We start from the raw sequence: 17,685 nt of genomic DNA, 5'->3' as shown, positions 1-17,685 counted from the left end.
AGCAGGTCATAGTGATTGATTCACATTGTGGTTGATTTTCCACTGCCTAACACATGTAGTTCTTCATTCTGTGGCTACCAGAGTAAACCTTTTTGACCATATTTAACAAACAAAGTCAAACACCCATGACACAGTTTGTGATGTAACATGATATTCTCCACTTTCATAATGCCAGTGTCTTGCAGAAACCTCAAAGCTTCCCCCATAAAATTAGTTATTCAAGAACAGAAAAAAACTTATCATTTTCAGAACTTTTTTTTCAGAATATTAAGCAACCTAGATATTTGAATAGAATTCAATGATTTAGATTCCCAAGGATACTGTTTTAAAAAACAGTTAATAAACACTTCAGTATAGGCACATTTGTTATCTAAATTACACATAAGGACACAATGGCAGAAAAATGATGCACAGTTTTTTTTTCATTTTATATCACTGCATTTTATATTTACATTGAAAAAGCAGTCATGCTTAATTTAAGATAAACTATTGTGCATAAAATACCTGAATCACAAATTAATTGTTCTTTCAAAAAAAGGTGAAAATTGCAACTTTCTTCAAATTAAGTTATGTGAAGTGTCGACCAAGTTGCTTTTAATACCGCACTCGAGATTTTTTTTAGCAGTAATTAGGGGAAATGGCAAAGAACGAGCTCTAAATTATTACAGAGGAGACTACTTTTCTTCAGGATCATATAGCAGAGACAAATAACTGTTAAATTGTCAGAGGATTTATTAACAAAATACATGTGGTTTATGTTGTTGACATGATACGTTTAAGGCGGAAGTAGACTCGAGGAGCAATATTCCTTGTTCTCCGGTGGATGAAGCCCAACTGTGGCTTTCCTATTGCATCTACTCGTCGTTCACCACTCTATCAGGTAACTGTTTACCTCGACGTGGACGCGAATGTGGCCATGTGCGCGCACCCGCGAAGTCATACGTCACTGTGCTCGCTCCTCTTCTCGCGCGCTGGTTAAAAAGAAGGAGGAAAGAGCACGGGAAAACATGTGAGCGGTGTGAGGACTTTAGTGAGAGACAACTTTTATGTCTTATATGTTTTTTTGACCCCGTGCGTGCACACACCTCCGTGCTGTGCTTAAAAGGAATTACATCTCAAAGGACCTTCACGGCTCTTTTGCAGTTCACGCTATTTTGGGCTTTTGACTTTTTGTATTGATCAGGATAAATTCTGTTATTTTAATCACTTTTTTTTATTTTATTCATTTTATTTTTCAACTGTGCTATGAAAGCAGAAGCAAAAATAAATTATTCCTAATATCTTTCTTCGTACCGCTGAATCACATTTAGGACACCTGCTCTGACAAAAAGCTTATTGGTATTTTTTGTAGTTGGCTTCTGCTGCTTGGAATATTTATATAGCCTATCCTACAACGAAATACACTTTGCATTGTAGGTTTACGTTGTTATTTTATAAAAGATATTGAGTTCAGTTTTAATTTTTTGACAATTTTATGATTTTTTTTAAACTATGAAGCATTTGCAATTCGTTCTCGTCCTGGCCATCGCGGTCAACTTGTGGGAATGTGGAGACGCAAAATTTGGGGAGAGGGGAGAAATTAGTCCCAGGAGGAGAAGATGTTACGACGGAAGCATGCCTAAGCGGCTGAAGAAAAGGGAGCGAAAAGTCTTGCTTGACGGCAGCAGCAGCGGAGAAGTTTGCCACAGGTTGTATCCCCGCGTGTCCTGCTGTCCCACCAGGAGAGCCGCCTACCAGATCCTGCACCGCAGGGATGCCAGGGTAGGTTCATATCCCTCCACCACGTTGCATTTTCTTCCCATTGACGGACCTTTTTACTGCTAAAACGCATCAGGAGATGCATTTATAGCCCTCGTGCTTTGTCATTCTGCCTCGTACTGCCGACAGCTGAGTTTGGGGGTTGTCAGGGGAAATTGCCCTTGGTTATGCTGCCTCGTATAACCAGGTGCAGTTTTATTTTAACGCACTTTATCAAAAATTAAATGTGTCTCATAAGACTCCAAGAAAAGTGACCTTACCATAGCCTACTTTCGTGCGTGCCTGGATTTTACCACGTAGGATTCCCATTATGATAGTCTACCTTTGCCATTATTTCGCCGTTCTTGCGCTTAATCTCTTGAAATATAACACTAACATCACCATTACGTCTTCATAAAACAACTTATATTGCTTTTTAGACTCGCCCTGTCTGTCCTGTAAGTGTTAATTCAGTTGTTTTATTGATTACCTGTTCTGAATGTGAATTAATGTCCATGTGTCTTTGATGCATTGTCATTTAGTTGCTCCACACATTCTAGCGCAACTCTTTATTCAGCTGTTCGATGCGCTTCACGTTACCATGGTAATCACTCGCCGATTTACGTTACTTCTTGTCAGTCAGCTACAACAACCCGGAGAGAGAACTACCTTAAATGACTTAAGTGACTTAAACGGTAGGACCCCGTTTCACCTTTGTTCGTAACGTTTAACCTGCAAACTGCAGCTGTGAGCTGTTTTCTTGGAGTTAGTTTTACTGGGAGTTGTTTTGAGTGTCATTTTGGTGTTAACGTAAAGGGATTTTTCTAACACGTGTACGTTAAAAAAGTTCAAAAGGTTGTACCGAAAACGCGTTTTTCTTACTCTATTACTTTATACTTCTTCATTTTGGCGTCGAGGTACGTGTCGAAAATCAGTAACTGTCGTCAAAACAGTGGTTTTGTACCCCCCTGCTCGGTGTCCATAGGGGTGAGGAGCAGAAAGAAGGCGGCTGTATGTGCCAAACTTGAAGCGGATTCCGTTGGATACTCACCGGGCCATTCTCATGTAAACCACGCCGCGAATCATTCAGTGGCTGGGTGGTATCTCACTTTGTATTGCGACAAAAAGCCATATTGCATCATTTAATTTGCTCAAGTCATGCAAATAAGAGGGGGGAAACTGAATAGGAAGAACTCGACTTCTCCTCCTCCCCACTACACTGCCCACACACGGAGCCCTTTCTGATTATGGTAAAGGAATAACAACAACACCATTGTGTTTGTTGGTTTCACTAATGGGAGAAGCTGGAGAACATCACTCTCCCCCAGTCATCAGCCCTCTCCAAGTGTTAATGCCTTTGAGGGGGTGTGTGTTCTTCACTATATCCCCCTGCCAACCAACTTACACCTATTCCCTGAGGACAAGTGTTTTGTTAAAGCTTAAAGTTGCCTACATCACTGCTCTCTCAGTCTCTCGCCATTTGCAGAGTGACAGAGGATTGCTTTTTTTCCAAGTGTGGCATTGTATATAGAAATGTTTGTTCCGGCAATTTCATTGGCAAAAGCTGTTATGCAGATGCTATCTTGGAAAGACGTAATCCTGTTACAGCTGTTCTCCCACATCAAGCTGTGCATTGCAGTTTGGTGAGATGCCAACTTTTGAAAATGTTATGTACACAACTGAAATAGCCTGGGAACAACTTTATGACTATTTTATTTCTTTACATTATAGATCTGTCTATTTCAATTTGTCCTCATTCCTGACCTGCTTTAGTGTGTCCTCAGCAAAAGTGCAACAGCTGAGCCCCGTTGCCAGTTTCTCCCTGCTTTTGAGGAACATACTCGCTCACTGAGATTCAGCAATGAACAACAAACAAAGGTCCACTTGTTCTGGTTTGGATGATGGCAACATTGGAGCCCATCCCAGCAACATATGGACACCGGGCATGGCTGAGAGCACACAAATGCCACTCTCCATGGACCCTGTGCCAGCCCATGGCACACGGAATCAATGGGCAATTTAGAGCAGGAGGACAGGCATACCCACAATACTACATGGCATGGGTCTAGAAGGCACGCAGACAGAGGAACACACCACACATGCAGGGCCATGACAACCAGCCTGGAGCTCCCTTTTTTAACAAAACATCCACAATCAGATGAAAGAACTGAAGGGGAGTTTAAATTGAAGTTAAACTTTTGAACCGTAAATGTTCTACTTTTCCCTTCTTAACATGTCTGTTATTCTGCATTTTATTATGTTGGTATACTTTTTAGATACACCCAGTATGTTTTTCCAGAAGCTCCGCCACCTGTTGGCTGAATAACTCCTGTAACAGAAAATCCTCTCCTTGTTGCAGTTTGTTCTGCAGTCAGAGCAAAGTGTAAGGCATCCATATGTTGGCCCTGGGTCCCCTGGTCTAATTGACTTCGACAGACTGCTAATTTGTTGATACCAGAGTGGGAATGATGTGCCTGTCTATCTCTAAATTGGTGTTTACACATGGACCTCACACAGAGCAAAGCACTACCAGCCTGCCTGCTTGCCTGGCTGCCCAAGCAGTGCTGCTCTTGACCTAAAACAGATTACATTGTGTTTCATTACAGCTAATTTGTTATGTAAACAATCCAGCTAATTTCTTTCAGATTAACTCTTTGTGTATGTTAGTGTATTGACCCTAAATCAGGCTTTGGGGCTCTTATTTAGCTACATTCATTTCATGCCTTGAGTTCTGTCAGACATGGAAATTGTATTTTGACTCTAACTGTTTATGAGCGTGTGTAAGTAGGCAGTGAATGAGATGATTTCTGTGTTTATTTTTCCAAACAGACAGGGTGTTCCAGCCTCAGTGTTTAACAAATTGGTGTCAGAGGACATAGAGTTGGAGATTACAGAAATTGTTGTCCAGGTAGGCTAGACATGTTGCACATATGTGTACTTTGGGTATTTGTATAATAAAACAACCATAAATTTGAAGGAGAAACAAGACAATTGGGATTACCTTGGAAATGACATGTTGCATCCCAAGTGGCTATCCCATGATAAATTCACATTTGATTTCTATGTTGTTGATGCAGAGTTTGGTTGGAAGTCCTTGTCCTCATTCTTCTCTCTGCAGAAGATGCTAGTATGAAAAGAGGAAAGTTGTTGTGTGATCAAACTATTCAGTGCAGTTCAGAGTCAGACCCTGGCAGTAACTTTCCATCTAACCACAGGCCAAATCTGCACATCATGTAGGATACAAACAAATTCCAGGATGACATTGATGTTCAACATATGATGCAGCATGAAGAGTGAGGAGTCTATGACATCCAGCAGTGCTTCACATTCTGCTGCCAAAGAACTTTGCTAGTGTCATTTGGAGAAAGATTATGTTGGGATACATATTTTGTATAAAGTCGAATTGAGTTTCTTGTTTTATGGAGATTAAAGTCTCTCTATTGAATACTTCTCATACCCCATAAAGAAAAGGCTGCAACAACTTGGATCTGTTTTGATATCTCTTGCTTATACGAATCATTTTTCACATAACAAGAGCTGACTTTTTCTTTAGCATTGACAAAGTTAGACTAAAACTTTTACAAGCTGATGATCAGGATTATATTATTGAGGTCAAATACTCCTGAACTGTATTCTGTCTTTGTGAAGTAAAGGTAGAAATGAAAGTTAACAACTGTGGTGTGTGGTCTCCAGATTTTCTCCACCAACAACACAGAATGTGGACGTCTCCTGGAGGAGATCAAATGTGCCCACTGCTCCCCCAATGCCCAGGTGTTGTTCCACTCTTCGGACATGGACAAGATGCCACACAGAGAGCCAGACCTGCCACGACTCTGCCAGGACTTCTGCCGCGAGTTCTACTACACCTGCAGGGGCCACATACCAGGTAGAAATGACCATGAATTTGACTTGAATATTGCTGCTGTGTAGTGATTTGAACCTAACAGGCATGAAAAGAATCATAGATATAAGCATACCCACTAAATCAATTTAAAATTGATCCAATACTTGATTGTATTAAATTACAATTCACAACAGACTTCATTTTTATAGAGACTCAGCCTGCACATGTAAAACTGGCAGTTTTTTGGACTTATGCAAGAAGTGGTGCGTCAGTAGTCTGGCCTGTGAATATTTATTTATCCAGCTCTTACCTCATCTGACCTCACCTCCATTTGTTGCTGAGCTTGTCTCACCCGTTTGCTTGTTCGCTGCCTTTTTTCTCTCTTTACTGTTGCACTTTAATGCATTAGTAAAATTACTCTGCAAAAACTGCCTATATAGACACAACACCAGTTTGCTGATTAGTGTGCAATGCAGATGCATAGAGCACTTTTGGCTGAGCAAACTGCAGAGCAAAATTTGTGCATTTTATGACACAGTATTGGGTCTTGCTGTGTTTATGGAACCAGGTGCAGAAAGTTTTGTTCTCCTGACTGTTAGGTTTGTCCAGATTTGAGGGTTTATTTTAATCAGCATAAATTTGTAAAAATTGGACCTTTTTTCTGAAGACCTTGAATGTTGAAACAACACACAAATTTGAGGCATTTCCTGACATGAATGGAAAATGTTTGGTTTGCAGAGGTGGGTGTGAAAATGTGTGTGAAAAGCCAGACAGGACTAACCAGTGTACCAGAAAACTGGACTTGAGCAAAACAAACTTTCTTGTGACCTGGATGCTGCACACCAGACTCCCAGATGGAGTTGATGGTGTATTCAGGGTGCATGGGTTGCTTAGCTATGGTGAAGACGTGACTACTTGACACCTTGGCTTGGACAGACAGAAACATGTGTTTCAGACTCTGTTATCTGATTTTTTAGATTAAAAACATATTTAAAAGGTTCTTTTATTGTCTGACTCTGAGCTGTAAAATGATGTGGCAGAATACCCAGAACAAGCAAAAAGAAATACATATTAATGCAGCATTTTACTATGGGAGTTAGGGATGGGTACCTTTCACATTTCAAATGATGCGGTACCGATGCCCGGTACCTGGCAATCGGTACCAATACTGTACTTTTTTGTGTATATGTGCTAAAAAGTATCTTTTTTATCATAAAATATACAAATTTATCAATTTAACATATTTATTCTTCAATATATAACCTTGCAATGCTGTGGTTATGTCCAGCATGGACTTCTTCCACTCCCTCACAGCCACAAGGATGCCTTTAGGTACCTAAACATGGTACCTTTTGATTTCACATGAATCGGTACTCGGTACTTTTGACAGAATTCGGTCGGTACCTATAAGAGTACCTAATTGGTACCCATCCCTAATGTGAGTAAAGTCCTGCTATACCATTAGTCCTTCTGTGCTATAAAAGCATTCAGTCTCCAGCAGTTTCCTTTGAAGGATGCAAGATGATAGGTACCTGTGCCTCCAGAACACATACCGAACAAGATCAAACGCTTTTTGACTGTCTTCTCTGCTACAGTCAAGTCTTCTTCCAATCTCTGTTGCCACTAACTGATTAGATCTGCTGAGATCTGGGAACAGAACAGTTTCAAACACACTTGTCCGCAACCCACCCACATGGTTTGCTGCAGCTCAAGTCAAATATCAAACACATACATTCCATCCAAGTTCACCCTCATCCTCATCTAAAGGCCTGCTGCCAAATCTTGTACAACATTTGATCTACAATTAAGGCAAGCGAGTAGCATTCTGTGACGTGTGGTCAGAGGCAAAAGAAGATGACTGCTGTGGATTTACAGTATTGGCTCAGAAGCTAAAAGACACACAGGCTCAGAGTTAAACTAAAAAAGTAAGTGAGAGGATTCCAGTGAAGAGCCCCCCTCTGCTCATGTTCACCATCATGCTCCTCCCCACTCATGCCCCCCTCCACCCCCCAACCCTCCACAGATCAGCATATGTGGTGACGAATGACACATTTATTTTTCTACAAAGGTTGTGTGTATGTAAAACTGCCGAAGTGCATCAAGATGTCAAGTACTTTGGGTGGGCCACCCAGGTTGCTTTGGAAGATAACCAGATGGAAGTAGAACTTCAGCACTGGGGAGCCGGGAATATGGACAGCGCTCTGTCTCTGTCTCTCTCCTTCTCTCTCAATCTCTCTCTCTTTTTCTTTATTTCTATTTTTCCCTAAATCTCCCTTCTTTCTCCCTTTTTTTAAATTTTCTTTTTCCCCATCTCTCCTTTCTGTCTTCATCTCTCTCCAGATTTGTTTTCCCTCTCTCTTTTTCTTGTTTCTCTCTTCCCATCCCTCCTCCCCCTAATTTCTTTCTTTTTCTTTCTCCCATCTTCCCCCGTTCTTTGTTTCTTTTTGTTTCTCCCATCTCCCCCTTTTCTTTCTTTCTTTCTTTCTTTCTTTCTTTCTTTCTTTCTTTCTTTCTTTCTTTCTTTCTTTCTTTCTGTCTTTCTTTCTTTCTCCATAAATCTCTCCCTTTATCTCCCTACATTTCTACCTTCTCTAATTCTCTCTTCTTACATCTTCCCCTTTTCCTCTTCTCATCTCTCTTTCTCTCTTACTCCATTTCCCATTCTCTTTTTCCTCTCCCTCCAGATCCCCCCTGTCTCTTTCTTTTCCTTTATTTTTCTCTCCTTATACACCCCCCCCCCCTTTCTTTCTTTTTCTCTATCTTTCTGTTTTCATCTCTTTTTCTTTTCTGGCCCCTTGTCTTCCAGTTTCTGACGACCTTTAATTTAATCCACTCATGTCTTACATGTATTTCTTCTTTCATCTGTGAAAGCTGTTGTGTTATGAGTATACTGCCTTGAAATTGTGTGGTATGTATACATTTTATTCAATGTGTGTATAGAGATAAGAAAACTCACCACAAAATGTGTCATTATGTATGGATAGGACAGTCAGAGTGCTTAGTCATGTTGTCAGTATAACTGTGTACTCTGGAAGGGCGTTTTGATGTTGACCATGCCTAAAGCTTTTGTGACAGTTATTGTAAATTGTAACTTACATCTTAGTGTATGTGGGAGATTGATTACAAGAGACTGGACAAAATTCCCATTTTTGCGTTTACTGTTTTGCTGTGATTTGTTGACTGACCCCATCAATGGGATACAAAAAGGAGAAGAAGGCGCTGCATAGCACAAAGAAAAAAACAAAAAAAAAGTATAAATGTAAACATTGAACAGTCTCTTTATGGAAAACTGTTCTCGCAGTGCTGTGGGGTTTACAGTGCAGTGCAGTCTTCCTACACCTTCTTATGTTCCTCTATGTTGGGCCACAAATTCTCATCCACATCACAAGATATATATTCCCTGTCCACAAAAATTCTGAATGATTGAGGACACACTTGTTTTCCCAACAAGGGCGGCACCCTTCCACCAACCTCGGCCATCATAACCTTCTGATTGAAAACATGGTTCACAAGTGTGATATATCTTTATTGTCCTTTTACGATAAATTTGTTGCCACTGTCTGTACAGAGGAAAGTACACACGTCTTTGCAAGTTGATGGTTCAAGATATGCACATTTAGATATTTCACAAAACTGGTTGATCATTGGTTGATTTAATGCTTCTAACATTTCCATTTATTAAGGAAAGTCAAGACTGACCAGGGAGCAATTTAGGAAAAAAGCCAGACATATGAAAAGAATCATAGATATAAGCGTATTATGATAACTTGTTCAGTCTCTTTGCATGTAAAGACTTATGCAATGAACTCATGACTAAATGTTGTGGGGGGTAAGAATATTTAACAGAGACCCATGATAATCCATTGGGAGAGAAGAAGAGAAGTGTACATAACCATTTGCATGGATATCCCAAAGCATTTTCAACTTGTTTGAGAAATGAAGAACTGCTTTTTTGATGTGCACGTTGATGTGAAGATTGGACAAGTAGTTTTAGAATTTTAATTCTGATCTGAGAAATGTACCAAAGCAACTGAGAAAAACTTCAAACAGTAGCTCTCCTAGCACCCATAACTGTCTTCTTACGCCTGGGAAAGCTACCTGGCCTTGATTAGGTCATGTACTCCATTTTTCTATAAAGACATTTACTGCCTTGACTCCTACTTCTGACTGCAGGCCTCCCACCTTCTGTATTTCCCTCCTCTTTTCACTCATCCCCCTCCGTCCACCCAAGTTTCCCAACCAGCATGGTAAAGATAACTGCAGAAACAAGTGAGTGGGTGGTATTGCCAGAGCTGTGTGTGTGTGTATGTGTTTCTATGTGTGTTTGATCTTCATGTTGTGTTTAGATGTTTGAGGGGATATCCTATCACCTCCAGTATTTGGTGCGGTCAGCACTTGTGGTCGGTGTGTGGCAGGAGAGGGAGATGAAAGGAGGGGTGGGAGGGGGAGGGCAGGGAGAGTCCTGTTTGTGTTTTTATCACTGGTGTATTTGCTCTCCTCTGTCCTCTCAGGGATTGACTAAGGGAAACAATATTTGTAGGATTGTTTTTAGGTCACAGAGGGCTTCTGAGACCCTCTGCACACTTTGTTTTTTGCCGGGAATAATGTTGTGACTGCACAGGCTAGAGGCACAGTTATGTTTGACTGCCATGTTTATGCAGATCACTTGTTGCTCTGGCACTGAAGCCTTTCAGGTAAACCAGCAGGCCTGAGAGAAATGAAGAGTGATGATGGCAGTCTTACCTTGAATTTACATGCTAAATTAGCTATAGAGCATATAACATTCTCAATCCTTGGACCCTTGGCTAAGTTTTAGAAAGATCCCCCAAGAAAAAAGAAGGAACCTTAACAAAAGCAACCGAGGAGACAGTCACTCATACTGTGTGTATAGAAAAGACTGATGTGGCATAATTACAGCATAGGAGCTAGGATGACATGTTATTGACAGATTGAAACATGGAGAAACATATGGCTGAAGCCTCAAGAGGATCCACTAAGAAAACATCTGGAATATGGAACTGACAGACTGGAAAATGAAGTTGATGCCAGAAAAGCTGACAAAGAAGGGGGAGAAGAGTGAACATTGTTATGGAAGGGTTGTATTTCTACATTATTTGTTAAATAATAACTGCAGCTTTATAAATTGTGTGAAGGTCATACAGTAATCTTTGCTCCAAATTAGGGGGATCGAAAAGAAGCAGATATTAACAGAAGACTTTCAAGACCAAGAAAATGAAAGGAAGGAAGTATTCGTGACTTCTGTCACACAAGCAGCTCTATAACTTAACATTTCCGAAACGATCATCAGCTTTGCAGATACAAAACCACAGTGTCGTTTCAAATATTCTATAGTTAACTTACACAAGAGCCAGGCATAAGATACTGAAGTCAGTTATTAGTTGGTCAAGGAAAGGGATGGGTACCAAATTAGGTACATGAAAACAGCATTGTAAGTTTACATATAGAGGAATGAATATGTTAAATTGAAAAAAAGATATTTATTATTACACAAATTAATATCTATTACCACATTAGCACACAAAAGAACTGAAAAATGGTGCCATCGAGTACCTATTATCAGGTACTAGGCATTGGTACTGTATTGTTTTAATTGTGAAAGGTACCCATCCCTAGTAAAAGAATTTCTATTCATCTATGTTAACAGTAACAGCAAAATCTAGTAATGGGAAAACAAAGTGGAATTCAAATCTATGATATGCAAACGATGATTCAGTCCATAAGGTGCCATGACTACTCATAATTGTGGGCCAGAGGGGAGAATCACGTCTTTGTTTGGCAAAGCTACCAAAGAATATCTCCCACCCTGTAAACATTTTTGTTTATTTGGAATTACATGCCATATTGAACACGTTGATTATTTCATTTCACATGCTGTGCCCACGTGTTGCTCACTAATACAAAACAGTCAGATCTGTTTGAAGGATGAACAAGGAGCTTGGTCATTTAAGAAGGTCCAGGGACTTCAAGAATTGTAGGATGACAAAATGGGTTCTATAAATATTAAATAGACTGGTTTTGTTGATCACCTACTGTGTTTTTAGTAACTGCTCCAAGTGATCTTTTATCATGTTCACCATGTTTTTTTTATCATTTCTTTCCTGATACTTGAGGGTTTGCCTCTATGTACATTGTTGTTGTTAAACTTGTGTAGGTTCATGTTTGGATGTGTTCAGGCTGTGTGAGAACTGTCAGCATTTTTGCATTTTTTTTCTCTGCATGCATAATTCATCAAAGGGAAAGAGAGGATGCTCTCACAGTGACTGTTTAATAGGTTCTTCTTTGTGCATCTCACTACTTTGAGTGACATGTTTGTATTGCCTTGATTGTTGGGTGAAGATATCTGTTGATTATTAATTGTATCTTTCATAACAACACTACTTAATGGATGTCTTAACCACAGTCAACCCCAAAATGACGCATGAGCCAACTGATATTTTATATTTTTAGTGCTTAGGAGGGAAAATTACAGACATTTTAACACTTGATCTTACTCTGGGTATTTACACTGACTGCGTGCTGCTGAACAGCCTTCGAGGAAAACAGTGCTATAGTGTTTTCTACTGAAATTCAAGCATCATTTTAAAAAAAAGAATTGTTACTGCAAACTTAAAAGGAGAGTGCAATCTCTTAGCTGTCTGAAGGAGGCACATTTTACTGCTGAGTTTTCTCCAGTCGATGATGGATTTGGTTTGGCCCACTGCCTTTTCACTTGTTCTTTCAGCCCAGTGCAGCAAGAATTTGGTTTGGCTCATCAAGAACATGTCCAACCCCTCTAAACGCACTAGAACATGACATCCTCTCTCTCTGAACCCTGTTTCTTGATTTCTCTTTTATCCTCTCTTACACATAGTCACAAATTGCCAGCATATAGTATATGTAGTAGAACACAGGCATGCACAGAACCTTATCTATTACATAAGAAGTTAATCTGGTTCTCTCAGTTTGGCAAACGTGATTCATATACATTGAATCATTTAATAATGCATTAGCTATTTCAAGTGTAACACCCTCTGTCTCTGTGTGTATCTGTTTTGTTTGCTAGAGCTGTTCCAGGCCGATGTGGATGAGTTCTGCCAGTACTATGGAAGGAGAGATGCCAGTCCATGCTTTCCAGATTTTCAGCGAAAGCAACCACAAGGGCCAGATTCCAACTACTTGGGAGATGAAAAAATAGAAGATATCAACAGGTTTGTATTCTGACTATAACCATAATTAATTCCATTTGAGGATCGTGTTCCAGTAGGAAAGATGTTTATAATATTATTCTAATTAGCTTTGGCTGGTTCTTAAATTTGTTGCAGCCAAGGGAACTTTTCTCTAAAGCTTTTAGGACATATGACATTCAGCTTTGGCTGAAATTTTATTCAAACAGGCACAGCCTTGGTTAAATGATCTGTATTCACTGCTCCATTTTGCCATGGTCTATACTCTCAGACAGAAATGCTATGCCATCTCCTCTCTAATCCTAAAGTTTGTCCAGACTGCATTTGCTCAGCTTTGCTGGCATAATGAAAATGCTTATCCTGCATCATTCTGGTTGCCTCCCTCACAGCAAAGGTCTGTACATCACTCAGAGCTTTGGCCTTTTGTCCACGAGGGAAGGCCTTTTATCTCTGTTTTCCTTTGGGCAAGAACGCCAAGCAGCATGAGCACCTGAATAGCTGCAACCAACATTCAGTCAAATAACTTGAGTTGAGTGAGAAAGTTAGTTGGTCTGTGTGTTGATTGGGAACCATTCATGTAAATATGTTGTGGTGAGCTAAAAGATACTGAAGCAGAAACAACGGAAGGATCTTAGAGACTGGCATGGAAATCAGGGCATACCTGCTACTCCCAGCAGTCTGACATGGACTCAAAAGAGAAAACATTCGTATTTAAACACAAGTTGTTGCACTTAAACTGCAGGTTTAGCTCTAGAAACTACTGGGAGGGAAGAGGGGAGGAGATGACATGCAGCCAAGGGCAGTGGGCTGGAATGGATCTCAGGGCCAGTATGGTACGACTGCACCTCTGAATATGGTGCATACACTCTCCCACAAGGTCCCCACATTTGGTGTAGTTGATGCACAACTAAAACATAATAGTTAGGATTGTAAGCGACACATCTGTGCCTCCCACTTTGGAAACTGAGCTTGAGCAAACTGTAACATCTGAATCCCTGCTCAAACAACAGGATTAAAAGAACGCTTGCTGGAATTTAAGGTTGTCGGATAGGGATGAAAAATCATTTGATATAATTCAAACACTGTTGTTGTATCAGCCAGCTGATTGTATGTTGTACTTTATCCAGTTCCAGTTTTTATCCAGCTGGATTTTTTTCCACTGCCATTGACCTCTGACCTTTTTTATCCCCCTTGTTACCCAGAAAACAAAAACACAACTGCTACTGTGCTCAAGAGGTGTTGAGTGGTCTGAGGCAGCCGGTGGCCGTGGTGCACTGTGGGGACAGATCCCAGCGGCTCTTTGTCCTGGAGAGAGAGGGAATTGTCAGGATTTTAAACCATGACCTGGAGCTAATCAAGGAGCCCTTTCTGGACATTCACAAGCTGGTGCAGAGCGGCCTGAAGGTAGGAGTCAGTTACATACAGAAATAACATTTTTGGAGGAATTTTAGTAATACAGATGTAATTTGCACACAGATGTAAAAATGAAACAGAAAAGAAACAGATCTTGGCTGACAGCATAAAAAAATTGTCTGTTTTACTTATAGATTAAGGCTGTAATATGATTGAGCCTTTACACAGTTCTTTGCAACACAACTGTGTGCACCTATGTAAACGCAAGAGGGACATCTCCAGCCAAGACAAATCCCTTGAAAATGGTGCCTGCACACTATTAGTGTTTAATTATATAATTACACCAAACAAGCAGCCATTCATCAAATGTGACTGTGGCTAATCATTACGCTATTATCTGCTAATTAACTGTACATACAGCACACATTGTGCTTACTGCAAATTTTCTTCTAATTCTCACAAGATGGGTTAATGGCTTTCATAATCTGTCCCATATTTTTCCTACAAGATTCTAATATCCCATATGGTGACCTACCCAATACTCTGCATGCTGGGTTTTTCTCATACCACACATGTTGGATAGAATGGAGTCAACTGTCATTCATTTTTTTCAACTTGTCTACACTCTTTTCCTTAAGAAAAAAGAAAAGACGCAAAGGCATGATGGGATACTTTAGTGTCAGGGAGTAAGTAAACGTGTGCTGCTTCTGTTTGGCTCAGCCCTTTTTTGAAAGAATTACATGGCATTTATTAAAAAAAAAATCAATTCTACCATTGAAATATTTTTTGCAGGTTCAGTGAACTTCTAGAAATCCTAGAAACTGGTATTTCTTAATTAACAGGGGTATTAATGCACAGAGGTATAAAATGAAAGCGTTACTGTTGCTCTGGGAATTCTTTACGAATGTCCCAATCATAAAAACACGGTAATCTTCAGGGAAATGTCTTGGTATTTATTTCTCATCTGCAATCCTTATTGCATCTTAGATTCCAAATATGATAATTGTCTAGAATCGCACGAGATGGGATTGCTGAAATGTTTGAGGGACACACTCCCAGACAGGAAGTTTATCCATCGCGCATGCCACTGCTCCTCTGCTGACAAGACCCCTTGCTTACAAGGAGTGAAACGGAGCAGAGCAATTGAATATGCAACTGCCCCCTGCATGCCGCAGCTCTTACTACTCGGCTGTGCTCCCTTATCATTACGACAATTAGACGTGGCTCAATCCCCCGCAGGCCCCAGGAGTCCTATTCTGTGATGATGGCTGCCAGAACGGGCTGGCAGCCACACGGAGTGAACAGAACCAGGGGAGGCCTAAGGTGTTTACTGGTAGCATCAACAGGATGGAGGTGCCTTTATACAGAGAGAGGAACCCAGGCCCCCAAGAGAGAGGGCAGATAACGGGTTTATCATCATATCCATGCACATGCTTTGATTGTAATGTTCTGTGTTTCCTTCTGCCCCCATCTCCCCCTCGCTCTCTCTCTCTTTGGATCCCCCCGGTGCCAATTAAGCTGAACTGCACTGAAACAATGCTGTGCTTTGGTGGTGTGGGCTCCTTGTTGCGCAGTGGGTGTTCTTCGCCTGAAATCCAATCTCTATGTACTCCAGTCCCCAACCACAACCAACCACACACACATTCAAACACACTCTATGCATGTCATCATCACAGTGGGTTCTCCACAATTGGCTGACATTCCCACACCTCCAACATGATGGTGGATTTGTCGACAAACCTGCTGATTGGGCTGAATCCTGCTAAAGGATGTGGTTAAGATTGGTGCATGGCATTGATTTGGATCACTTTTTACAGATACTTGAGATGTAAAAAAGTGCAGAACTATGAAAAATAATCTGAGGGTATTCTTATAGTTTTTGTAAAAAAAAAAAATCAGGGGATTGCATTTTGAATAGGCTTCCTGGAGAGAATGCTCTGCTGTACTGTCCAGTGTTGGTCTTGCAAAACTTAATTAGGTGAGTTGAGTTTTCCAAAAGTGTTGGAGGCCTGTAGTTTTACCAACAAAATAGCAGTCATGCTGTCATTGTTACTTAGGAACACAGAAGTTCCATAAGCTTTTTTGAGGGTTACATGGCCCAGATTTGTACATTTCAACCAGGGATCAGGTATTTTTGCCCTGAGTCCAAGTCCAAGTCATTTGATTTTGAGTATCTGTCGATACCAAGTCCCGATCCGTTACTTCTACTCTGATACATCGTACGTGCTCCCAGCTTAAAGCTCCTGCCATGTTCTGCTCTACTTTACGGCATTCAACCAATAGTGTCACTGATGTGATGTCATGCCCTGACGATCTGACTGCGTACCACCACACAACAGCAGTAAACACTGAGATGTTATATATACCATTTGTTTGGAAAGGGCTCCTTGATTAGCTCCGATTGTTTGGAAAATATTATATATTTATATGTATATATATATATATATATATATATATATATATATATATATATATATATATATATATATATATATATATATATATATATATATATATATATATATATATATATATATATATATATATATATATGTATGTATGTATATGTATATATATATATATATATATATATATATATATATATATATATATATATATATCAAACCTGTTTGAAAATTACCCTAACGGCAGCTCATTAGCGACCTCTGAATGAATGTTTACTATTTTTTAGTCTGTAGAACTTTGATGCAAAGTTGCAGCCTGTGCATAAACAATGGCAGCATGTTACTTTGTATAACCTGTACAGGATGGAACCAGAGCGTGATACATGTGATAGTGGCAGTAAATTTTGGTAATGAAGACATCTGTGAGCAAAAGCCCAGTGCTGACAGTTCACTGACATGTATTAGCCTGTGTAACAGGGAAGAGGGGGCCTGCAATAAAATATTTCACAGCTAAGACAAATGAGTCACAGCGTGTTATTTTTCTGTCCCTGTACTGCTGACAGCTGCTCTGCATTCTCAGCATCCATCAGATGCTCAGGGTTGCTCTCATACAAAACTGAATAAGTAGCCCCGTCTCCACTGTTTTCTCTGGCACGGAAAAAGAGATTCAAAGTCATACTGGTCACTTTATTATATTCATACACTGGGATGCCGGCAGTTAATAGGTTACACTACAGCTTTCCCGATGTTGAATAATATCTTGTTTTTTTCGGTGGAAGAATTCTGGGACTGTTGTGTGTTTTTGATTTGATTTATGTATCAACAGATGAAGGTTACATTTAAAGTGAAGTTCTGATTGCAACACAGAAAAGTTAGTGTAGATGCTCCAGGCTGTCTGCCTGAAAGTCATAGACACTGGTGAGCTCCAATCAGCTCATGTGGAATGTCTTTGGTGGAGGAATGCCCCACGAGCCAGTGAGAAAGGATCAAAAGGTTCAGGGTAACAATGCATGAGCCAACACGTGCGTCACTGGGACTCAGAGACAGCAGAATCAGAAATCATAGCACTGTGTGCATCGCTGTCTTCCACACAGACAGCAAAGCATTCCTTGCAATGCACAGTGAGATGTAAAATAACAACCGCTGCTCATCCCTGTACCTT

At 40.2% G+C, this 17,685-nt stretch overlaps 1 protein-coding gene across 3 annotated transcripts in view; it reads left to right on the top strand.

Annotated features, from left to right (window-relative positions):
• Positions 1 to 994: 994 nt before the first annotated feature.
• The window catches only part of hhip (hedgehog interacting protein), a 33,494-nt gene continuing 16,803 nt past the window's right edge, over positions 995 to 17,685 (top strand). The window contains exons 1-5 of one of the 3 annotated variants that reach the window (XM_074664695.1): positions 2,353 to 2,432; positions 4,567 to 4,645; positions 5,431 to 5,623; positions 12,645 to 12,789; positions 13,968 to 14,169. In XM_074664695.1, coding sequence (XP_074520796.1) covers positions 5,530 to 5,623; positions 12,645 to 12,789; positions 13,968 to 14,169 — 441 coding nt within the window. In that variant the 5' untranslated portion in view covers positions 2,353 to 2,432; positions 4,567 to 4,645; positions 5,431 to 5,529. Of the gene's footprint in view, positions 1,762 to 2,352; positions 2,433 to 4,566; positions 4,646 to 5,430; positions 5,624 to 12,644; positions 12,790 to 13,967; positions 14,170 to 17,685 lie in introns of those variants that run through there. The other 2 variants (XM_074664678.1, XM_074664687.1) reach the window with 2 other exon arrangements.

Source organism: Halichoeres trimaculatus, unplaced genomic scaffold, assembly GCF_033239565.1.
Source record: "Halichoeres trimaculatus isolate MK-OKI-2021-1 unplaced genomic scaffold, fHalTri1.1 fHalTri1_scaffold_2, whole genome shotgun sequence".
Classification (NCBI taxonomy): Eukaryota; Metazoa; Chordata; class Actinopteri; order Labriformes; family Labridae; genus Halichoeres; species Halichoeres trimaculatus.
This window is presented reverse-complemented; position numbering and strand designations above follow the sequence as displayed.